This window comes from Phocoena sinus, chromosome 4 (assembly GCF_008692025.1).
Source record: "Phocoena sinus isolate mPhoSin1 chromosome 4, mPhoSin1.pri, whole genome shotgun sequence".
In the NCBI taxonomy this organism is placed as follows: domain Eukaryota; kingdom Metazoa; phylum Chordata; class Mammalia; order Artiodactyla; family Phocoenidae; genus Phocoena; species Phocoena sinus.
In genome coordinates this window covers 13,551,405-13,577,464 of record NC_045766.1, presented here as the reverse complement: position 1 = coordinate 13,577,464, position 26,060 = coordinate 13,551,405, and the positions used below count along the sequence as shown (strand labels likewise).

Sequence of the window (26,060 nt, the reverse complement as noted above, 5' to 3'; positions counted from 1 at the left end):
AATTTTCAAATTGAAAATTTTCAATTTTCTATATGAATATTCATACAGAATATATTCAAATTGATGGCTAGTATATGCCAAGCCTGTAGGTCAACCTATCAGAGAAGCCAAATGATGACGAGCAGGTGGCATTGTGAGTATGAGTCAGCCAAAGAAGAGTGAGTAACTGACTCAGAAGATCAACTGCCATCCAGCTAAGAAGACCAAGGGGTTCTCCAGAGAGCCAGACTTGACACTGGAACCATTAACTGCCGAGTCTTTCCTGGACAGTGCCTGCCTGGACACTGATATCTGCTTCTGGGCCTCTCCTTTTTCTTGGTGGAAACAGGCTTTTCCTATGGCATTCTCCTGCTAACCTCCAGATTATAGTCAATATGTGCTGGCTAGGGAGCCCTCATTCTAAAATGATTGTGGGTATCTCTAGACTGATCCATTCCATGTGGGCATAGTTTTTAATTAGTGGGGTACAGTTCTATTTCCAAATACCCAGAAGGAGTGTCTTGATTTTATTCCTATATATCTCTTACATAGATATTAATTGTCTAAAAGCACCAGTGGTAATAGGCTCCACCCTTATATAAAGCTCTATTAAGGTAACAGTAATTGTGTCAAATCATCTTAAAACAGAAAAAAGCTCAGGGCCTTGTCAACAGCAGTCACCTGATTTGGCACCAATGACTACTGTAGCTTTAGATTATGTAACTAGTGAAAGGAAATCTTTTCACAGAAGTCAAACCAGATGGGAAGAGGCAAAGATTCTGTGTATAAAATACAATCAGCTAGCTATTTACCTCATTTCACTGCTCCAGATTGCTTCTGGAGTATCAAATTCTCCTAGAAAAATCTCAGCAAACTTTTCAGGCTCGTAATTTTCTAAGTAACAAACCATTGCTTCTGGTAGAATGTGCCCAAGTATACTTCTCTGAAAAATATCTTGTCCTTTCGTCTTTAAAAAAAAACCAAAAAAACGTAATCAGAAACACTAAAGTTATCTTTCAGTTTTCTAATAAATGAATTGGGGTTAGAGAACATTTTAAGAAAGGAGAATAACTGGAACATACTGCTTTTATGCTTTTGAAATTTAGATGGAAAAATGGCAAAATGAGAAGTGCAAGGTGTCTGGTATAAACTGGCTTGGCATGAACTCCAAGGTGGAACTACCCGCTCTAACCCTGCAGTAGCCTTAACCTCCTCATCGGTCAGGTGTTGCCAACATTATTTAGCACAATTAGCTTTTGACCATGTATAACAGTAATGAACAACACAAGGAAGACTCTGCAAAGATTTACATCAATTATTCTGTGTTACATTGTTGGCTATAGTTCCCACCTGCACCTGCTTCTGTTTTCAAAAATAAGTACAGAAAAATTGAGATCTTAAAGAGCCTATCCTCATGAAATGTGGCTAGAATTTAGATGGAGTATTTCTATACAAAGTAATTATAATTAACTGTACTAAGAACTCCATATTCTCTGACTGGCCAAATGAAGTCAGGGTAATGTTCATATTTATCATGCTAAAATTTTAAACTCATTTCTTTACCTGATGGAAAAACTTCCTAAAGACTATGAATACTTTTCTTATTTCCTTCTAGGCAAACTGAGGATGTTTTATTCTTCTAGGATCTGACAGAGAGACAGGGGGGAAGAAACCCAGACATGGTTTTACCACTTAGTGCAAAGACAAATTAGATGATGAATATTTTCAGGCTTTTCACTAATAAAAGCCATAAACTGACTATCTGTTAAACTTTGGGGTGAAGAATTGCTTCTTCTTTAGAATATTATTATTTCATAATTCCTACATCTAGAGTTCTGCTATAAACAAATATTGTTTGGCTGTAATTCAAAATACTGTTAGGGAAAATGATGTATATAGTTTCTCATATTACAAATTTGAAGAAAAAGATTACATATGCATAACTTCACAGAAAAAAAGGAAAAAAAAAGAATGATTAAAAGTGCCTAATGTTACATTAAGGTGGTAACAATAGGGGCAAATTTTTTAAAAACTTTATATTCTCATTTTCTGTTTGCATAAAGCTATGGAAATCATACTTCCATGGGTATCACTTTAGTATTATTAGACTGTAGACAGATTACTTTCTAGGGCTTTACTGGCTTCTCTATAAAACATGCAGTTTTGGTCTTGTGTCTGTTGTCAGACTGGTGTAACATTCCTTGGTTAGTCTCTTAAACAGTGGTCTAGTTTTGGTTTATTCTGCTCTCAATAAAATATGAAAATCAATGTTCCATGAAAAGCCTAACAAAATTTCAAACACAATTCAGTTATGTGTTTACAATAAATATCTCTGTAAAATGCAGGTATAAAGCAACATTTTGTCAGAGCTACCTGGATAAGTCTTATCTTTTTTTTGGATTCCTACTTTTCCTCCCCAGTAAAATGGCAATAATACTTGAGAGCACCTGAAAAATTAAGTACCTTCAAAAAAGAAACTTAGCACTTCTAACATGTTGGGATATGAACAAAAAGAAGGTGGAGGTCTTACTGAATCTGAGCTGACTATATGAGACTCAGGTATATACTGAATTATTTATGAACATTACTAATGTAAATTTTACACTAAGGGAACAAATTATAATCATAGCAATGTCAGGTTATAATTCATATCTACAATTTAATTATTAATTCTAATAGGCAACATTTATTTTCATTTTAAAAATATTAGCTTAGACCTTCTATGTGCAAGGTACCACAAGGAATGCAAAAAATAAAATACCTGCCCTCAAGTGCTTATAAGGAAAGGAAGGAAGGAAAATTCACGGCTAAGTAAACTTTAGTGCCAAGACAGCTTCCCCAGTATTAAGTCACGTATTCAGAGGATTAATTTGCCTTACCTCCTCTGACTTGAAAGCCTGTTTGGTATGTGTGTACTTCAAAAATCTAGGAAAAAGAAAATTACTTATCAGGTATAGGAACTGATTTAGATTTAGTAACCTTAGTTTTCTAAGACCAGATTTTTTTTAAGTATAGTTGATTTATAATGCTGTGCCAGTCTGCTGTACAGCAAAGTGACTCATACACATATAGACATTCTTTTTTTAATATTCTTTTCCATTATGTTTTATCAAAGGATATTGAATATAGTGCCCTGTGCTATACAGTAGGACCTTGTTGTTTAAGACCACATCTTTTATATGTAAATAAGAGCCACAAAAGGTAACTTGTAAATCCATATTCCCAAACAGTTTAATTTCTAATTAAGGCAAGAACTTAAATGAATTAGAAAAAAATTTAAATTATGGTCATATTACAGTTATGTAATAATATTAAAAATTACTCAATTTTAAGAAAAAAGCAAAATGTAAAACTGTATATAATATGAATATAGTTAAATCTGTATGATTAAAATGCTAGATGATACAATTCTTATGTTAGATGTGGTAAAATGGTGTAATTCTGAACAATTTTTCTCCTATTCTTTTTTTTTTAATTTATTTATTTTTGGCCGCGTTGGGTCTTGGTTGCTGCGCGCGGGCTTTCTCTAGCTGTGGTGAGCAGGGGCTACTCTTTGTTGCGGTGAGCAGGCTTCTCATTGCAGTGGCTTCTCTTGTTGCAGAGCATGGGCTCTAGGCACACGGCTTCAGTAGTTGTGGCACGTGTGCTCTACAGCGCAAGCTCAGTAGTTGTGGTGTGCTGTGGCATGTGGGATCTTCCCAGACCAGGGCACGAACCCGTGTCCCCTGCATTGGCAGGCGGATTCTTAACCACTGTACCACCAGGGAAGTCCTCCCCTATTCTTCTAACTTTCAAATTTTCAGACATATATAAACAGCTCTTATAATGAAAAATTTAATAAATACAATGATATGCTCACAAAAAACTAATTTAATAAATCTGTCCATGTACAATTCAAGTAATTTCAAATAGATTATCACTAGAGCTCTTACCGAGCAACAGGAAGCACATTGGAACCTGTATACATCATGATAAAGAAAAATACTCCACTAAGATAAAGTCGAGGTAACTGTGGGTTATCTTGCATAATACGATATAACAAAACTGCAACCTTCTCAACAAGGATAGGGTCAAAGGTCAGCAGTAGCTAAAAAAAAAAAACGAAATAAAATGTCTGGTTATTGGGCTGTAAAAAACTTGCAACATCACCATTCATCTTAGGTTTATGCATTTCATGTGCTGGGGTTACAGTTTCTCATAAGTAGTGTAACAAAATAAAAATCAGACTCAGTATGCTTGTCTACCAGGTTCTAAACAGATTTGAAAAATATTTTATAGCATTTAATGCAGAGATAGTAAAATATTAATAAAGAATTGATCAAAACTTATTCATAAAAAGTGCAAACATGCCTGAAGCTGCTTTGTCATGATTATAGATAAAATTATTTCCTGTGCAGGAATCTTCCTGAATGGATTTCTCTGTTAATGACAAAAGAAGAAAAAAAAAAGTAGCTACCCTTTGGGTTAGTTTCAGGTCAGTTGATTTGAAAGGAAGCATCCTCTGAAGACTATCTGAGAACTCAAAAGAGCTGAGCAAAGAACAGCTTTTAGTGAAACAGCACTAAAAAACAGATCTACAAGTGCAGGTACAAGGCAAGAGGGTAACCAAATACCAGTAGTGCCACTACCAGAAAGTACCAAGATATGTGGTTTACAGAAATCTGAGCTAGCAATACTGAAGGAACTATCTGGGATCACTGGAATGAATCTGGGCTAATAAAAAAAAGCATACAGTACTGCTATGACTAAACACCTGATAAGATAAAACTTATTAAATTTCTTTAATAAAAGTGGCATTTCAATTTCCTATAAACACTTACTTCTGAAGAATTCCCAATTTGGAGTCAAATGCTACCAGTAAAAAATTACAATAACAAGAATAAGTACTAGCTCAGATTAGGGGTCAAAGTTCTAGATTCAGTGTATGAGACTGAATAACCATATGTCTTTTAAGTAAGTAATTTAAATTTCTCTGTTTTTGGTGTCTTACCTATTCAACAAGATATTTAGATTATACATAGTAAAACAGTACTATGATATACTTTACAAAAGAAAAACTGAGATATAATAACACAGGATTTTCCCTAGTGTTAATGGTGTTTGTGTTTAAGATTCGACATCACTCTAACAAAAATACGGGAATTAACAGGCAACAACCTAGAATATTTGAAATTGTGACTATATCAGAAAACCTAGGACATTCATTCAGTGTATCTTAGACGACTCCAAAAATTCTGAAGCTGTATCAGATGGTAAAACTGGTGATTGCTCTTACAGTCAAATGATGTACAGAAATCTGTACCAAGCAATGTAGATAGATAATGTTCCTAAAAACCACAACTGCCTAACTGTGCTTAGCAAGAATAAGGCCTCCCAGAATATAGAAAATTAAGTGAAAACAAAAACAGCTTCTAAGAAATGTTTTTTTGAACTCAGTACAAAAAAATATGGGAGGCATATACTGTTAAAGGCAGCTAGGTTTATCAATAAATTTCTTCAATCTTCCTACTTGTTCAGTTACTATTAAAAATTTTTGTTAATTAAAACAGATCTTCCCCCCAAAGTTTCATGTTACACTGACCACATCTCTTAAAATCTGTTTTTCAGTCAATCCTCCCTGGCCTGAAATTCAACCTTGCTTCTTTCCTTTCAGTTTCATAAGTCTTGGGAAAATGTTTGGGAGAGACAGATTTTCTAGGCATGGTCCTTTCTCTACAGGAGAGAGGCCGGGATAGAGAACAAATCCCTCTCCTTGTACCACTTCACATATGCAGCTGCAGACACACATAGGCCAGGGTGGTAGTGGCTTTCAATTAAGGCTCTGAAAAGAAATGCCCACAACAGAAAAGCGCACAAATGTTGAAATGCTGGTATGCTTAAATAACAGAAGTTGGGGAAAATTCTTTTAAAAGTTGATAAGGTACTGTCATATTCAGAAGCCTTTTTCATTACCAGTGACTTTCACTATTGGTGAATGTAAAAATATACTGAGTCACTCTCCTCTCCCTTTTCACACCAATGTACAACTGAGAGATACAAATGGCACAAGTTACTGACATATTTTAAAGCCACACCATGTGTGGTTAATATAAAAAAATTAGATTTGACAGAATAATCTATAGACAGGAGAGAAACAGTGACCTGACATCTCTGCGACCTGACTTAGGGCTCATCGGGAGTTTAAGTAGCTTAATTCCCAAAGAGCAGAATAACAATAAGAAAGAAAGAAAAGATACTTAGTATATCCTACATAATTTCAACTCAATGCTTTGGATTAGTTGTTATCCATGATAACATATAACTGAGAAGACTCAAATACTCTGAGGCAAGCTGACAAGACTGCTGTAACTATTTCTTAAGATATAACCCACCATGCCCACATCTGTGGGATGCTGGTGTGCTTCCCAGTACCCCTAACAACACCAACATGCACCACAAACTGTCACCTTTCAGTTATTACAATGTTGTGATTTTAAGAACAGATAATAAATAAAACCTTATGAGAATAATTCTGGAGCATGGAAGCTTCCCATGTCTAGGCTCTTGGATACACAACCTTCCACAGTATATTCAGAATATCAACTCAATTAGGAGTAAGTGAGGTAAGTATAATTCAGGCCTTTTGAAAATGGAACATACTACAATAAGACAAAGACTGGGGCTCACGATAAACTTAAATAAGGGAAAATGATTCTTAAAATATTGTTCCTAGTTTATAACATAAAAGTAACTTACCTGAATAATATGGGGAAGGCAAGCATTGTCTGACAGCAGCCTTTTCACTCTAGGTAAAGGTCGAATGATGGCATTATCTTGATCCCTAGAAAAACATTTTTTTATGGTCAACATTTAATATATTTATTAAAATTTGTATGTTCAGAGCATATGACATTCTACTAGGCATGAAGCATGTTACCTTACATTTTTGTTAATGAAGACTAAGCTCTCATACAGCTGGGAACATGATTAGGTATTTTGGTTTAAATCTATTTGGCTGCTTAATATGACTTCATTTCCTTCCAAAAGATTTCCTTGAAAAACAGTACCCTAGAACAGCCAGAGACTCTTATTTATTATTTAAACTTGGTGTTTTCCAACACACTGTCAGTGGATATTCCCCCCAAAGGGCATATCAAACTTTTTCAATAAATGTAAACCTTAATTTAACTACTCTCAGTATTTTCCAAGTGTAGCCTCAATTTTAGTGCTACATTACTTCTAAATACTAATTGTATGTTTTTAAGCCTGATCTGAATTTTAAAGAGAACTGGAACTATAAAAGCCTCGAATGCTATAAAACTAACAATTACTCATTAAATTCCATCACAAAGTATCTTTACTATAGTAATAAAACAAGATGATATATATGCAAATTTTGATTGAAAAGTTTGAAAGATTGAAAAGTTCCATGCAAGGGTTATAATTATGACTATCACTGGATAACAAAGTCTCACCTTCACTAGTCAAGCGGGGCAAGATGTGGGCCTAGACTCATGTTCTTAAACCAGGAGAGGCTAACCTGACAGATCAGGAGCAGTCACTAGGCACTCACCACTGGTCTATGAACCACAGAGTGTTCATTTCAAAACTTTCATACCTGATTCAATGAATATGACAATTGTTACTGTTGCTAGAGAGCTGCTAGTAAGCCTCAATTTTGTAACATTATTTGAAGTTTCCCAGAGAAAGTTGCCTTTTAGCTTACTTTATCAATAAAATTTGCAAATTATTTCTTTATATCTTGCTTCAAAAAGCTCCAAAATCCAAAGCAGCATTCCCCCAAAGCCACAAATAGAAAACCTTTGCTCTAAGTCACTAGAACAATCCCATGCCTTAGCAAGCACCCATACAAATGGGGAGAACAAGATGTTTTAGAGTCCTTGTTAACCACGGAAATGTTCAATTACATTTTACCTGCTTGGAAAATATCCACACATTGTGATCAACATGTTCAATATAAGGGTAGCAAGGTCAGTTTCATTTAGTACAGCCTGTCCACTGGCTAACAGACACCACTTAAGCTGGGGTATTGCCTGAAGTGGTCGCCATCCATCCATGCCTTGAGCCCAGCATCTGGTTTTTGCATTTAACATTCCTTTGGTCCACAATTCTTGCATCTAAATGAATGGAAGGCATCATTATTACAAGCAGACCAAACAAAATGAAAAGGTTTGCTAATGTTTTCTATTTTACAGAAAATATAAACTGAACTATGAAATACACATACAAATTCACTATTAGAAAGCAAAAGACTTCTGTTGACAGGCCTTCAAGAACTCAAATTTGGCTGCTAATATCAGAAAATAACCATTTAGTTGGCCAGACTGCAGAGCATAAGGAACACTGGAGAGAATAAACACCATAGGCAGAGTATAAAGCAACCAAATTATATATAAGTGGAAGGCTGGTCTTCTATAAAACTATCTTTGACTAAATTCCGACTGAGCCTCGGAAGCCAAGAATTGGAAGCCAAGTTGGCAGGACCAAACATCACCAGATGTTAATTAAGATGGAAATTGCCCTTGGGAGTGTATAGGCAATTTTCAATGAATTTAAGACTGTATATTAAAACTTACCTGTTCATACCATAAAGAAGCATTATAGCTTAACATAATTATTATACAAAAGTCATTAAAAACCTGAGTGCTACTTCCATAACTTTTATTTTATTTTTAAAATTATTTTTAATTGAAGTATAGTTGTTTATAATGTGTTAATTTCTGCTATACTGCAAAGTGATTCAGTTATACATATATACATTCTTTTTATATTCTTTTCCATTATGGTTTATCCCAGAACATTGAATATAGTTTCCTGTGCTATACAGTAGGACCTTGTTTATCCATTCTACATATACTAGTTTGCATCTGATAATGCCAAACTCCCACTCCAACCCTCCCCTCATTCCCCCTCCCCCTTGGCAATTACAAGTCTGTTTTCTATGCCTGTGAATCTGTTTCTGTTTCATAAATAAGTTCATTTATATCATATTTTAGATTCCACATATAAGTGATATCATAGGGTATCCTTCTCTTTCTGACTTACTTCACTTAGTATGAACTTCACTTAGTATGATAATCTCTAGTTGCATCCATGTTGCTGCAAATGGCATTATTTTGTTCTTTTTTATGGCTGAGTAATATTCCATTGTATATATATGTACCACATCTACTTTATCCATTCAACTGTCGGTGGACATTTAGGTTGTTTCCATGTCTTGGCTATTGTGAATAGTGCTGCTATAAACATAGGGGTGCACATATCTATTTGAATTATAGTTTTGTCCAGATATATGCCCAGGAGTGGGATTGCTGGATCATATGGCAACTCTGTTTTTAGTTTTTTGAGGAAACTCCACACTGTTTTCCACAGTGGCTGTACCAGCTTACATTCCCACCAACAGTGCAGGAGTGTTCCCTTTTCTCCACACCCTCTCTAGCAAATGTTATTTGTAGACTTTTTAATGATGGCCGTTCTGACTGGTATGAAGTGGTATCTCATTGCAGTTTTGATTTGTATTTCTCTAATAATTAGCAGTGTCATAACAATAGCTTTTAAACAGTAAGATTTGAAGACATGATTTTGTGTGTGTGTGTGTCTAGAAATACAAGTCATCTCATCCTTTATGTGGAAATAGAATGGCAGAGTCCTTGGAGCTGATGACAGTAAATCAAATCATAGATTTAAAATATTCCACATCTCTATATGTGCTATCAGGAGGATATAAAAAATGACTAAGACTTCCATGAAAAGTTTCTCCCAAACACATACCTCATGAAATCCATATGGGCCACTCCTTTCTTTGTCTGCATTGCCAAAGTACCATTCCTTTTCACTCTCTCTTTTCATATCTGGAGCAGCTTCGATTACATTGCTCTAAGTTTTAAAAATATTTAGTTATTTTTCAAGGCAGAAATCTAAGGGGGCAGATGTCATAAAAAGTTATACAGTACTAATTTCTTGAGTTTATATTTGTTTAGAAATCCATCTAAAATTTTAAGTGACCCAATTTTAAGAGTTAAGGATTAGATGCCTATACTAATAGTCCAAAAATGCTACTTCCTTGTTATGCATTTGAAGTAAACAGTTTCCTAAATTCACTTGGCAATCCAAGCTAAACTCAAAGACATCTATATTCCAGATGGTCATTAATAAATTCTCAGGACACTAAAATTTTAGTAGCAAAGAATACTGCAAATAGCTATATAATCAAACATATACCATTAACCAAAACCACAATGCTCAAAAATACTAAAGTTCTTTTGAAAGAAAAAAACTCACTCCAACTAAAAGTTTCAATAAATACCTGAGATCAATGAGTTAAAATGCTAACAGGAAAGTTTTTAGTGGTTTTAAACACTAACTTTCAATTTACTACCCTCATGACAGATAATTCTTATAATTTCATATATCAATGTTTATAAGAATCTAGGATAGAATTTTTATGTACTTAGTATATTTTATTAAAACATGATTTTAAATACCCTCATTACCATCAGCTTTCAGTTAGATTCATATAGACAGCTATAGGGAAGTGGTTAAGAGCACAGACTTCCGAGTTCTAACTCTGGCTCTGTCCTTTATTAGGTGACCCTGGACAACAAACTTAGTCTCTCTGTTCCTCACTTTCCTCATCTGTAAAATGGGAGGGCTGTTGTGGGGTTTAAAGAGTTAATATATTATGTGGACCAGAACAGTACCTGGTACACTATAATATGATGCAAGCATCATGATTACTATTATTTGTACCTAATAGAAAATGCCATGTCCTAATATTCAGATAGCACTTTTGTACACAATTCTGCCAAAACAGGACACATCTCCTCAAACAAGGAGATTAAACAAAAATTTAACATTAACACCAATGAGCCAAGTATAGATCCCTTCTATAAGTTAGGTATCAGAAGAGGCCTTTAGGTAGAGACCTGCAGCTCTGTCCTCTTACTGGCTGGTTTCAATAAGGCCTCCAGATTCCTCAAAGCAAAGTATACTCTCAGTGGATGTCAATGCTGAATGTTCTAGTTACATAACTGATGGATTCAGTTTAAATCCTAAAGGGCATATTGCCTCAAAATAAGCCACATTAGAGATGCAGTTACTTTAAAAGACAAAAGAGACATCAGAAAAATAAAACTGGATCATCATTGTCCATTTTGGTTATTTCATTTTGTGTGTGTGACTTAATCTCCCAGGCATTAGTACTATCATAGTTATTAGAGAAGGAGATTCACGGCCAGACACCCTGACATATTTTCAGATTCGTATGATTCTTTTGATCCTAAATTTGTACTCAAAGAATGTTAAACTTATAAAATCTAGATAAGCATACATACTTGCAGTGGTACTGTAGCTCGGTTTACATGGAGATGTGCAAGGGTAAGCAAGTCCACAAGGATTCTAATTCCATTTGAATCCATGAGGTCCTTAACATTTTTCTGAAAGACAGAAACATGTTTACATAATTTAAAATCTTTCTCTCCAACAGATATTACTACCTAAAAGGCTCTCAAAGAAGAGAATATTTGGAATCTCTTTGGAAAAACTGGCATATAACTGGTATTACTCAGTATTTTCAGGATTTTGTGTTCAAGGAAGCATAAATTTAGATAAAAATTAAAAAGGCAAAACTATACTACAGAGAGATCATATAAATAATTTTTATTTGGGCTTCCCTGGTGGTGCAGTGGTTAAGAATCTGCCTGCCAATGCAGGGGATACAGGTTCAAGCCCTGGTCTGGGAAGATCCCACATGCTGCGGAACAACTAAGCTCATGTACCACAACTACTGAGTCTGCGCTCTAGAGCCCATGAGCCACAGCTACTGAGCCCATGTGCCACAACTACTGAAGCCTGCACGCCTATAGCCCATGCTCCCCAACAAGGGAAGCCACCACAATGAGAAGCCCACACACTGTAATGAAGAGTAGCCCCCGCTTGCCACAAATAGAGAAAGCCCATGCGCAGCAATGAAGACCCAATGCAGCCGAAAATTAATTAATTAAATTAATTAAAAAAGAATAAAAAGAATTTTTACTTAAATATATTCTGAGCAAAACAAAATAAAATAAAAATAAACAAATTAAAGCCTGGCAGGAATAACACCCAGGATAAACTCTCTGGCTCTATAATTATCCTGCATTTTTCCAATGTCTTTTTGTTAATAAATAATCTGTACTCAGAAATAGAATCCAGTACATTAAAAAACTTTTTAAAGTTCCAGTTTGTTTTTGTAAGCAAGATAAAAACTGGTAATTTCTTAGAAGTTTGTAAGAGATTATAATTCAAATTAAATTTTCCTAGGGCTTACTCATTTTATTTCATTTAAAAACATCTGCATTATTTACTAAAAGTGAGAATAAAATTAAGCAAGTCAGTGTTGGTTTCAAAAATGAATATTTGGCAAAAACTTTTCCCTTCAAGAGTTGAGAGCAAAAGGAGAAGATAAGAACCATGTCTTGATAATTAAGTCAAACTGTAATCATTTACTTTGTTACATACATGTGACTTAACTTGGAAATAATAGCATATTTATGCAAAATACTGTACCTTATTAAGGATCAATTTGTTAAGGAAGAGGATCAACCTATCTCGTTCAAGTTTATCTGTGCACTATCGAAATAAATGAGAATTTAGTCAGAAGTAAATAGAAACAGAAATTAAGACATTACCATCACTGGACAAAATCAACCAACAGCCAAAAAGAAATAAAGTCATCTTGTAAACAAAGAAAATCAGAGAAAACTGTCAATTATTGCAATTCCTCAATGTCTTACATTCTCTGCAATTTGATAAACCTTATTTAATTTCCCTAGAAAGGCAGATATTTTAAGTCACAAATAGATTAATACATAGCTTTAAGAATGTACATAAAAATTGAAGTAAATGAAAGAATTGGCCCAAATGATACTCCCAAGTTAAGTAAAAATTCTAAAGAATTGGTAAGTGATGTTTCACAAAAATCACATCATCATGAACACAAGAAGGAAAAAATGTAACTGCCTAAAATACACATGCTATGCCACAAGTACTCAGTTCACTGGAGTAAGAGTGAATTAGAATTCAATAGATAAATCTCGTGTAACAGCAAAAAATAAGGGTTTTCATCTGGGTGTGTTTTGTAAACTTATTCAGAACCAGTTTTCTAATCCACAAAGCATGACTGACAGTTAAGGCAATTATAGCAAGCACTGATGACCATTTTAAAAATTGGTGAAATGATTCTGTCAGTTCACTGAAATTTAAATTGTTAAATGTAAGAGGAATGTAAATACAAATGAAAGAATAAAGTGTATACAGGTAAGGAACACTCAAATTTGAGCTCCATAATGGATGAATTGATCTGTTTGTTCTCCCACCTTGCTGAAATGTTAAATGACAAACTTTATTAAATTAAAAAAAAAACAACCCCCCACCAAAAAACTGTGCTAACTCAAAGTTCCCCTTCTTTATCACTGTAGTCCTAAAAAGTTCTATTTTCACGCTTTGAAGTTTAGTGTGCTAGCATCATTTAAGATTTTCCAAAATGTCTATTGCAAAAGAACATTCAACTCTAAAAGTCACTATTTCTTTTACACACCTGTCCAGCTCATCCATACTTAAATTAAAGATTGGCAAATAGGTCGCTAAAGATGTTCAAAAGCAGCAACTGAAAAAAATAAACCAACATGGACAAACGCTAACCCATTAGTCATTTTCCTGTTCATCTAACTTTTATTTAAAGACGTATAATGTAAATTACAGAAAAACTCATGTAGAAAGTTATGGCAGCAACGTGATCAAATAGAACTTAAATTTAGCTTCGAAAATTTAACATATACTCCAATGACACTATCAAGTAGCAGTTATTTTTTAATGATATCCTTACCCTCTCTAACATTCCAATGATATATCTTATATCTGTAAAAGGTCCTATTTCTTCATGACATCTGCCATAAACAATAGCAAGGGCTTGTAAACATAAACATTTCATGTTTACTTTTGGGGTGAGCAGGAAACGATGATAAAGCTCATTGAAAAATTCATACCTAGATTAAAAAAAAAGTTCACAATAGAATTAGCCATGAAACCAACAGTAAAAACAAACATAACAAGATATGAAGAGTAGCTTACGATCTCTTAATTGATCCACTGTCTTCACTCTCATCTTCCTCCAATAGTAATCTCAGGTAATAATCTCCTATTTTGATTTCCTCTGCCAAGCACTCATATTTAACCTTTATTAATAAAAGCAAATTACATTATTTTAGTTTACAATACTTTTATTGGCAATTTTCACATAATCACTTCTTAAATTCTTTCTGTTCAGAGTGTTTTTCTTTTCTTGATGAGACAGCCTTTAACAAAAAAGTTTGTCATTTCTTAAAATATCTGGTAATTCATTAGTTAAATGTCAAGAGTCAGAATTACACACTAATTTTATGAATGTAAAACTTGCTGATAAAAACTGTCACAAGAGGGCTTCCCTGGTGGCGCAGTGGTTGAGAGTCCGCCTGCCGATGCAGGGGACACGGGTTCGTGCCCCGGTCTGGGAAGGTCCCACATGCCGCAGAGCGGCTGGGCCCGTGAACCATGGCCACTGAGCCTGCGTGTCCGGAGCCTGTGCTCCGCAACAGGAGGGGCCACAACAGTGAGAGGCCCGCGTACAGCAAAAAAAAAAAAAAAAAAAAAAAACTGTCACAAGACTATATGGTGTCCATGAAGACTTAAGGGAAGAAAACACTAAAAACACCATTAAAGGATAACACGCTTCCTTCCCTTCTCAGCTGGCTACAATCAAGCAAGAAGTAAATGATCCCACACTACACACAGTTTGCCAAACTCACACAAGACACTTCAGGTCTTCCCTGATCTCCCAACACATCAACTACGTTTTATGGTACATTTTTATACAGTATGCACTCTCTGTATGCACAAAGATTGGCAAATAGGTCGCTAAAGATGTTACACACTGGAAGTGATATGTGAGGGAGTAGCCCCTGATTGGGAACTGGGGTTTGTCTCAAGCAAAGATTTGCAAGCAGCTGTAAAAAGGAATTTCTTGACTAGATTATCAAAACTCTTTTTCCAAAGCCTAAAACGGCTGTTTCTAAAAATATAAACTATACAAAATCAAATATATATGTATATCCATTTCATTTTTTTCCTATAAATTCTGAGTTTTAATTTGTTCAACTCCATTTATTAAGAATATAAGGTATGTGCCATGCACTGTTCTAGTCATCAGGGATATAGCATTAAGCAAAACGTAAAAAGTTCTATCCTTACAGACGTAGCAGATAAAAAAGTAAAATACATATGGTAGTTAGATGACAGTAAGTGCTATGGAGTAAAATAAAGCGGGGAGGGGGGGAAGAGAGAGAGAGAGAAAGAGAGAGAGTGTAAGTGTGTATGAAGAGGGCTATTTTTTAAACAGGGTGGCCAGATGTGTGTGTGTGTGTGTGTGAGAAAAGGGCTACATTTTTAAACAGGGTGGCCAGGTGTGTGTGTGTGTGTGTGTGTGTGAGTGAGTGAGAGAGAGAGAGAGAGAGAGAGAGAGAGAGAGAAGAGGGCTATATTTTTAAACAGAGTGGCCAGGGAAAGCCCACTCAGATGACAACCTTCGGGAAAAGACCTGAAGAAAATGAGGCTGTCTGTAGAAAAGAGTATTTTAGGCAGAAGGAACGTCAAGTAGAAAGACCTTGAATTAAGAACATGAATTTGGTGTTTTCAGGGAAGCCAGTGTGGCTACAGGCAATGGTGAGAATATTAGAAGATGAGATCAAAGAAACAATGGTTGGATTTAGGGGCTACAGATCTTTCCTTGTAAGTTATTTTAAAGACCCAGGCTTTTTACTAAGTGAGTTGGGAAGCAATAAGAGCACCAGGGAGGGCTTGGAGCAGAGAAGCAACAAGACCTACTTACATTATAACAAGATCACACTGCTACTATGTTGATAACAGATTACAGAAAGGCAATGGTGGAAGCGGGGAAACTGCTACAATCCCATAGAGAGAAGAGGGCTGGGTTCTGGGTAAATTTTCAAGGTGCACTGAATAGGACTTGCTGACAAACTGAATTTGGGGCATAAGAAAAAAAGATGATGTCAAAGGTTTTGACTAGAAAATAAGGAATAGCCATTATCTAAGATCAGAAAGACTGAAAGTGAAGTAGGTTTGAGGGAAGAACCAGAGCAGAGTTTTACAGCGAAGTTCTAGAAGCTTATTAGATATCCAATTTATAAGGTAAAAGTATGAAGTCTAGGAAAGAAAGTCTAAGCAGGAGATAAAAATCTTGAAGCCATCAGCAAATAAAAAACATTTAAGCCATGAGAATGGATGAGATAACTGAGGCAATAAATATAAATGAAAAGAAGCCCAAGAACTGGTCCTTCAGGGCCAACCAGCATTTAGCAGTTGGGGCAATAAGGAAAAATGAGCAAAGGAGGAGGAATGGACAGTGAAGGAGAAAATCCCAGAGAATACAGACTCCCAAAACCAAAGTAAAGAAAGTTTTCACAAAGAGGTGGGAATGAGCAAAAACAAATCATTAACATGTTTAAGAAATGCAGTTGGGTTAAACAGCAAAGCCGGCAGGGTCACAAACATGCTCAAATTTACACCTATAATAAAAATTTACACACACACACGATTATCTACCACCAACATGTTTCTTGTTCTTACTTTGTCATTCTTCACATCAGTATTTTAATTAAGCAGCAAAAAAATGGTCACATTCAGAATCAAATTACCACGAAAAGTCTATTAAACAAGCTAAAAGAAATAAGAACAGGCTATGTTTCAATAAAGAATTTAAAGTGGAAAAAAGCAAGGAACAGATCTAGAATGCATAGGATCAAATTTATTGACTCCTACATGATTTTCACATACAAAGCTGAGGTACTAAACAAAATTAATTTTTCATTTGTCTCAGGCAAAGTGAAAGTTTTCTAATATTTCCTTCATAAAATTATGAGTGAAAGGTAAAGATGTATGTCAAACAACTACAAATTAAAAAAAAAAGAAAAACTCCAAAACTAATACATGCTTCAAAAAAAAACTACTATACTACGAAAATTAAAATTTACCTCAAATTCATGGTGGTTCCAGGAGATCACATTAGCACTACCAAGCTCTCTATCAATATTAAATGCTCTCATTTCAGATTCAAGACTATCTCTCAATTCTTCTCGTGTTTTGAAATTCCAAATTAAGTTTGACCTGGCATGGTCCTGACCAAACCTAGATATACATGTAATCAGAAAATAGTGGGAAGCAATAAACAGTTTTAAAAATCTATAAATCTCCCCTACTACAACTTATAATAAGTAACAAAACAGTGGAATTAATTAACTTTAGCAAGCATAGAAAGAAAATAAAATCTACTGTGTAAAGTAAGTATAGTAAAAGGTTAATGGTAGAATTTTAGTCACAGGTATATAGGTGCTCATTGTAAAATTCTTTCACCTTTTCTGTATATTTAAAAGTTTTCATTATAAAATGGGGGAAAAAATGAAGCCAAACTATAAGACAAATCTGTGTGGATTTTAAAACAAGGAACTGATATTTCAATTTTAATATTTATTGCTAATATAAATTCCAGTCAGAAAAGAATTATAAACAGATATCAAATTACATATTGGGGATAAGAATTTCTGGATAATTGAGTATGAAATGTGTGGGATGAGCAACATTCTAGATTAGAACCTTACAAACTACCCAAGAAAAAATACTGCTAAACTGTCAAGCTCTGATTGATATTTTCAAAATACCTTCCTTTTATTCATGAAATTAACTATCATAATAAATTTGAATTCAAGTCTAAACTGGGGTGGGTGGGCTTTATACCCATTCACTTTCAAACTGCAATCCTTCTAAAAAGTCTGATGCCAGAATTCCAAGGGAATTCTAGGGAGGACAACACAACTGAGAGATTCCAGAGGAAGAAAACCAAGGCATATTCTTAAGGCTGTATTATATATATACTACACTTTTAAAGTACTGTGGGAAGTTCCCAAAGCACATATTTTCCCTTATTAACCAAGGTATAATCAATAGGTCAGCTTCCAGACTGAGTATTGTGGGTTATCTCAAAAAAGTTTTTGCAAACTCCCCAAAATGTTCCAAAGTCCTTCTATGTGTGTATGACTGTGTGTGTGGGGAGGGTGTTGAGGTGGAGGGTGCTGGGGAGGTGGTGGGAGCAGTAGATGGGGAGGAAGGGTTACCATATTAGAAAGGCTGGAAAAGTATATCAGGTCAGCTAACTTGGATACCCATTTCCCACAAGGCTCCTTATGGTTTCAACATCCAGCTCTTTAAAGACTCTATTTCCAACAAGGCTGAAAGAAGTTATAATACAGTTGTTTCTAAGCCATGATAAAGTGCTTTAAAGTAACCATCTCTAAGCCTTTAATAAAATGCTAAAAGTACCTTTGGCTCGTCAGACTACCAACACTCTATAAAAGGGCTTAATTTTATGAAAGCATCACTAATCATACCAATCTTAACAGTTATAATTCTTGACCCTGAGAGCATAAAAATACCTGTAGCATAAAGCACTAGATTCAGGCAAAAACAAAAAAACAACTGTCCAAAAATTAAATTTGGCGACACCAAATTTAATTAATTGGAAGAGAGGCCTAAAGTTTACCTATAATAGAAGAGATCCCAGTTTGCTTCTATTTTTATTCTCTGTCTTCTCTTTCGAAGAACTACTGGCTTTTGATTTATATTCTGGAAAAGAAAAAAACTTCATAGTGCTCAGTCTGGAGCTACCAAACAAGCTCAGTCAGAATATCATCACTTTGTAAGTGATGAGAAACATTTCCTTCATCAAATTTTGGCAGAGATAAAATTAATGAAACAAAATCTATAAAATATGAATACAGAATATTAGGTTATATCACAATATAATACTTTGCCAGCATATATTTCTATAGTGTAGCTGAAATATTTTCCATGTAGCCTAAAGTTATTGTTTTAAATCCAAATTTTGTTAAAGTTTACAGTGATGACTAATAAAATTTGTAACAGTCAAAAAGAGGTGACTTATTTTAAACATTTACATGCAGTTAATACAAAAATCATGGCAAAACAATAAACACAAAAGATTATAGGTTATTAAATTGCTACCAAAGCCAAGAGGAGCAAGTATAAATTGAAATAGCTAATGCACAAGAAGTAAGTATCTACAGACACATGTGAAGTGAGACTTTAATTTACTAGACAAAGAATATCAAAGACAACTCCACATGCAGGCAGTTTAATGCATTTCACACATGTAGCAGGGACTTAAACTCACCATATTGTTTCTGTCCTGAATTTAATTGTAAAAAAGGAAAAAAAATTTAAATGAAATAAAAATAAGAGAGTGAGCCTACATCTGCTATGCTATCTCTATTATACAAATTCCACAAGGATGTCACCAGTATAAATCATCTTTAAGACAGAAAAAGGCCCACCTGTTTCTCTGAATTCTATGACTCAAATTTTAGGCAGTCATAAACCCATTTGAGAATTCAAAGAAAGCTATGGTCCTATTCCAGAGAAAGACACATACATAAGGTTTACAAATGGAGGGGAAGATTTCAAAGATTTCTTGGAAGTCTATATATGGACTGGAGGTTAAGAATCTTTGCTCCGAGTAAAACGTGTAGATATTTCAGTCATGAAAATTCTAATCCTCAATGTGACAGAAGCAAAAAGTAGGAAGTATTTATAGATTAAAACATGAAAGTCTGTAACTTCATTAAGGAAGTGGCAAATCATATAAAATAAAGCAAGAAAACAGACTAGGTATCACAGAAAGAAAAAAGGTAAAGTAAATTTTAAAAAGTAAATGCTGTTTGAAATGTAAAACATTGATTAATTAAGGAAATATTCCCTATAAATTTTAATTCTGTACACTATCATGAAAACTAATGCTAGGTGACTTGAACAAAGTATATAAATAGTTCATATTTTTAGTTTTAATGACAAACCCTTCCTTAAAACCTCTAATCAAGTACTACTTTCTTCAATTTCCTCTGCCTTCAAGACAAAAAGCTGGGAGTCTAGAGTTATGAAAATGTAAACACTATACAGAAAAAGGACAACCAGCTCTCCATAAACTAAGCTGACTGATTTAGAGACTTAGGTTAAAAGCTCTAACTGGCTAAACAAATCCATAAACTGAAAATAACATAAATTAAAAAAAGCAATTTTATACATTAGCCAAAGGTTATTATTAATCCAACAAAGAACATTAGCTACAAATGGAACTGATTCCCTAAACATTCTGATTATATAAGAAATGCAGTTCATTTTAAGACTAAACAGTTAATCTAGACAATGGTTAATTTTCAGACTTTAGCTAAAGCACAGGTTCATTAATTAGATATTTTGGTGTTAATATTTCTACGAATAAAATAGTCACAAAGATTATTCACTGTTTCATAAAGAAATTAATGTTGAAAACAGTATCCTGGCAGAAATAATTGCTCAGCACTTTAGATAACACCTCATGTAAATGAAACCAACAGACCAATAAAACATTATTGATATTAAAAATACATTGTTTTCCCTCTGAATTTTTTATCTTTAAATAACAGATGCTATCCACATTTCTAGCTAAAATAGCTCTGTGTTCAAGTGTATGCTGGATAAATGTTATATATGAAATCTGATGCCAAAAACTTATTTTCAGTATAATTATACCCAACAGCTTGAAACAATTGTTATTTCAGAAATGGGTTTAACTTCCTTGAAGCCAAAAGCTTATAATTTTTAACAACTGTGAAAATCATTCATTTCATATCTACAGACTTTCAATTTTCAAATGCTATAGCAATATTATCATGACAAGACATGCACTTTTATTATAGGTGCTTTTATTATTGACTTCCTTGTACATCAAAGCAACCCCAAAGGACAGAGAAGGGAGGTACTGTTAATTCTGATTTTATGAAAGAGGAAAGTGAAATTCTGAAAACCCGTAACTTGCCATATGGGTTAGTAGTAAGTGACAGAACCAGGCTCAGATGTAGGTTAACCAATTCAAAGTTCAGTATTCTCTTTACTATCCTAGACCTCTGAAAGCCTGTTTAATGATTCTTTATAGTGCATATGTCACTCGTACAAATTAGCATTAATTCATTATGCTCAACTTCTAAAGAACTCAATTTTGGTATCAATTTCAGATAGATACACAAGACAACAATAATATTTCTGTTCTGTTGCACCTGATGCCTTATGTCTAGATATTCTGGAAATTCAAAAGAAACATGTTTGTTTCAGAAAGTTACTTATATTACTTTCCTTGAATAAGAAAATAGCTACCATAAATAAAGAGATGGTTAAAGGCAAAGAATATAAGTGTGGTCAACAAAAACTGAGATCAAGTCAACTTTTACATGAAACCTTAAATCATTCTTAACCACTGCACATTCCATCCTAGATAGAAGGATGAATATTACTGGAATTAGGTTCTGTAGCACATACTACATGCTGAAAAATGAGACTAAAACTGTTTCAGATCTGATTTTGATTTGAGGAGCTAATAATACTGAAATTTAAGTACATATAGTAAATTTAATTTTAACAATGTGAATCTTATTTTCAAAATACTTGTCTAGCTAGCTCTCAATAAAAAAGCTAAACAAGAAGGGCAACTTTGTCTAGCTACAAAACAAAGTTCAGAGAAGGAAGGAAAAAGATACATATGAATTTAAAAGTCTGGAAACTGGAAGTTATGGGAAGAAACTTATATAAGAAAGAGTGGAATTTTATATTAACTAACTAAAATCCTAACCACTGACTCATAAAACTATGAATTAAGAAAAATTTATATAAAAATATAATCAGAATTAAGTGACATTTCTTCAAGTGTTCGGTCAAAAGTATCTGTACCATTTTTGTGAACAGCAACAACTGAAGTAATGTAGGATATATGGAAGTGCTAGAAATTCGGAAGAAGACTTTATTTTTACCTCTTTTTGTGCAATGCCCATTCTATCCCTCCAATGCATTAACACAAGATCTACTTTTTCTTTGGCAAATTTTTCAACTTCTTTAGCAGCTTTACCAGCTAGTCTTTGCCACTCTGGAACTTTATTAAATTTTCCATACTGATCCTATAAAATAACGTTGAATTCCATTACAGTCCTATAATTTCAAATTTATTTTAAAAATCTAATTAAAGCCAAGTTGCACTATTTTACATGATTAAATGAATACTGAAAAAAAATAGTGAAAGAACAAGGTGAAAATTTCTACAACAAATTATACATTTTGTCCAAGAAATCTTAAACTTTTCTACCTAGTTTTCAAGATGAATCCTTTTAGAGGGATGGCAAGATATAAGTGGGAGATGGGTACAGACAGAAGTGGGATGAAGACAGGAAAAGAACACATATAAGACATTATTATAATAGCATATCTTGAAAGATGTTAAGTAATTTTCTCAAAGATAGCCCAACATTAATAATTAAGATAGCTCTGTAAAGAAAAAAAGCCCTACATAAATTATTTTTTTCAGTAACGTTTATCACCAACATTATCACCTTCACCAACATTTATCAATTACATATTATGTGCAAAATATCATCTTATACATTTGAAATTAAAAAAAAAAATCCATTCGTGAATGTACCAATATGCTGAGTTAGAGAAAAAAATACAAGATTACTATTATTCATAAAATTAGATTGTGGTGATAACTGCATAAATGTAATGATTATAGAATTGGACACTAAAAACAGGTTAAAATTTGGGGGATGTAAATTTTACCTTAATAAAGCTGTTAATAATAATAATTTAAAAAGAACACTACTATTTAACATGTGTTTCAGAAAAAAGTACTCTTTCATCCCGAAAAGATACTCAGGGCAAGCATATTTACCATTGCTATTTTCACATTATCTCTAACATGCATCCGATCAGCATCCTTCTCAGGAACTGGATCTGAGCTGTCCAAGTAAGCTAGCAAGCCTGGTGGCTAAAAACAACAATCAAAAACAAGTTATAAAGTCCATTTTCAAAACAACTGCACACACACACAAAAAAAACCTAGCCTTCAAAACCCAAATAAATTAATACTATGATTTAGCTATTAAGCATAGCATTTATTATATGACAACTCCTTTGATAAGTATCTTTTACATTAAAAACAAACAGATAAACTAAAAAAACCCTTAACAGTATAAACAACTTATCAATGAAGTATTATTGGGCAAGAATATATACATTTCTCTAGTTATTCAACTGACTTACCAAAATGCGTTTCAACAAGTTTGTTGCAGTTACATTATCAGCTGTCCAGAGTCCCACTAAATGTCTACTCAGCTGTCTGAAAAAAGCAGACGTTGAGAAAGGTTTGCTTCTTTATCTCAGGTAGAACAAAAAGGAATTTTTAAGAACAAAATATAAGAAATAAGACTACAGTAAAACAAAAAAAAAGAACAAAAAAACATTCTATCACTCTGTAATAACCTATATGGGAAAAGAATCTAAAAGAGTGGATATATGTATAACTGATTCACTTTGCTGTACACCTGAATCTAACACAACACTGTAAATCAACTATACTCCAATAAAAAGTTTTAAAAATCATTCTGATGTTAAATACTAAAAATTAATATTTTAATTTGGAGAGATGTATGAGATAGTTAATTCAAATACTACTAACGTTTTAGTATTTTCTCCAAACTAAAATGCTTCCTTGATGAACTCACTAATTTTCAATGGACCTGAACATCAAGAAGTAGGTTCTTACCACTTTTAAAGATAGGGAAACAATTAGACTTGATAATATAATTAAGTTTGTATAACAAATCCTGCTATAGTGACCAGAGCATTCTGGAATTCTTTGGAATTCTGAACATGAGCAAAAGTCAACTATGTTCTAATATATACTTTTTGACAAGGTCAGAGATAGAAAATATTTTCAGTTTTGGAGTCTGAACAAAGACTTAAAGCATTTTTGAGCTAAAAGCACATTTCGGTTCAAAGTGAAAATCTAAGATTATTGAAGCTATGACTTAGTCTTTTATTAATCTTAATCCCCATGATGATATCTGCTACACAAACTGGAAGCTCCTCACAAACAGGGTATATATTTTATTCACCACAGACCATTCTGTGCTTTGATAAGGATTCAACTGCCATTTGCAATAAGAATGAGCATGAAACCTGTGAGGGGAATAACCAAATAACCATCTACAGGCTTATGTATTTATATGTTATATTCCCAGAAGAAAAAAGTTCAATAGGAAAACCCAAATTGTGCTTTGTTCTGACACACACAAACACACACACACACACACACAAAACTACTAAAACTGTTCACTCTTATGCCTATTTGTAAGCTAACATATTGAAGTAATGACACTTGTAATTTCCTTCACTGGCATTTGGTAGGTATCATATCAATGATTCCCAAAAAGGTTTTAATTAGGGATAAGAGATAACATTTTATAGCAGCAATTTGTAAAAGATAAAGCAATGCAAATGAAATGTAGTATTTCTATTATAATTTGACAGCTTTTCAATATTGTGATTGATCACAGTAGGGAACGCAATTGATTATAATAAAAAGGAACACAAGAAGTAAAGGGCTAACATGAAGGGGTTTAATAGAATTAGACATCAAATAGTTTCTAGTGTAATGAAAGATGGTGCTTAGCATTGCTAATAAGGCAGCAGACCAAGGAAATAACCTTCCTTTTATATTTTTTATCCTCACAAGCAACACAGAAGACTACTTTTGTGACTAACATTTACAAGTAAGGGATGCAGATAGCTTCTTATAATAGTATAAACAGCAGAAAACTATTGGCAGGGCAGCATACTACAACATCCAATAACCTAACATAGGTGATAAAAAAATGAAATTTATATTTCCATAACAAAGTAAGCCTAAGTCAGCAATTTGTTATTTCAAAAGGCCAAAAAGAACATGATTAAAACATTTATTATATATATATTTTTAACTAATATGAGTCATGAGTAATAATATGGTATGCTAAGGATATAGGAAAGGATCACATGTCAGGAATTATAAAGAAAATTAAAAGGGCTGGAATTCATATAGCCTGGAGTAAACAGATTTATGTGTTTCCTCATATTTGAAGGATTATTACTTTAAAAAAAAGACTTGCCAAAGGGAAAACTGTTTAACTACAAGAGATTTAGGATAGGCTTAGATTAGGCTGGTTAGATATTAAAGTTTTCTTTATTCTTAGAGTAACTAACTGACCAAAATTATTTGAAAATTGACTAGGTGGGTCATCTACATGCAAGATGGTCAGGAAGAAATAAAAGGAGTAAAACCCTGGGGACATGTGGCTCTAGTTCCATAAGCTACTAGGCACTCTTTTCCATGTTCCAGTCCCATGACTATGGGTATAGAGCCTGATGAGCAGAGAGTGGGGGGAAAAAAAAGCAGTTTTATTTTTTTCCTCCCAAGTTATGCACGGATAGGGACAATGATCATTTAGGTAAAATCCTTCCATAAGGAAAGGAAAAGAACTAGGTGAATCAAAAGAAAATGAAACATTTGTGTAATTCAAAGACTTATTCTGTTTGTTTTACATAATATCTGAACCCCTTCTCTAAACAGCAAGTTAACTTATAGCAAATTAAATTTAACCTACCTATTTGTAAGCATCCTTTGATCTGAGCTTATTGTGAACATCGCAGTATGCAAATGTCGAGGTAAGGCACCTTCACTTAGGGCAAGCTCCTGCATTTTTGTAGCAATTTCTTTGTCACCTTCCTTTGGAAAAAGGGTAAGATGATCCCTAAAGCAACAATCTAAAGCAAGCTATCCTGATTTTGTAAAACTAATTTTACATCTCTAGATAAAATTATTCAGTATACAATATAATAAAAATTAAAAATGCCACTTCAATTATCCAAAAATAACATAAGCAAATAGTAGTATAAGTCACTTAAAAAATATTATTTGCCTTTGGAATGAGGTTTAAATGTTCCCAGATAAATTTATCTTATGAATTATACTTTGCTTAATATTAAAAGTAGGTTCATTCCCTTAGTATATATAATATCAGCCAATGAAGGGGAGAGGTGACTCACAGAAATCAGCAATTCCTACCAAAGACATCTGCAAA

General features: G+C 33.7%; 1 protein-coding gene across 2 annotated transcripts in view; it reads right to left on the bottom strand.

Annotated features, from left to right (window-relative positions):
- DNAJC13 (DnaJ heat shock protein family (Hsp40) member C13) overlaps nucleotides 1–26,060 on the bottom strand; it is a 130,245-nt gene that overhangs the window by 57,917 nt on the left and 46,268 nt on the right. Inside the window, exons 17-33 of one of the 2 annotated variants that reach the window (XM_032630186.1) lie at nucleotides 25,584–25,705; nucleotides 23,203–23,278; nucleotides 22,832–22,927; nucleotides 21,921–22,064; nucleotides 19,256–19,270; nucleotides 18,605–18,687; nucleotides 17,043–17,196; nucleotides 14,089–14,192; nucleotides 13,844–14,003; nucleotides 12,526–12,588; nucleotides 11,313–11,414; nucleotides 9,751–9,855; nucleotides 7,894–8,096; nucleotides 6,715–6,799; nucleotides 3,912–4,066; nucleotides 2,859–2,904; nucleotides 792–946 (exon numbers count right to left, since the gene is read on the bottom strand). In XM_032630186.1, coding sequence (XP_032486077.1) covers nucleotides 792–946; nucleotides 2,859–2,904; nucleotides 3,912–4,066; nucleotides 6,715–6,799; nucleotides 7,894–8,096; nucleotides 9,751–9,855; nucleotides 11,313–11,414; nucleotides 12,526–12,588; nucleotides 13,844–14,003; nucleotides 14,089–14,192; nucleotides 17,043–17,196; nucleotides 18,605–18,687; nucleotides 19,256–19,270; nucleotides 21,921–22,064; nucleotides 22,832–22,927; nucleotides 23,203–23,278; nucleotides 25,584–25,705 — 1,868 coding nt within the window. The remainder of the gene's footprint in view (nucleotides 1–791; nucleotides 947–2,858; nucleotides 2,905–3,911; nucleotides 4,067–6,714; nucleotides 6,800–7,893; nucleotides 8,097–9,750; nucleotides 9,856–11,312; nucleotides 11,415–12,525; nucleotides 12,589–13,843; nucleotides 14,004–14,088; nucleotides 14,193–17,042; nucleotides 17,197–18,604; nucleotides 18,688–19,255; nucleotides 19,271–21,920; nucleotides 22,065–22,831; nucleotides 22,928–23,202; nucleotides 23,279–25,583; nucleotides 25,706–26,060) is intronic. The other variant, XM_032630187.1, reaches the window with a different exon arrangement.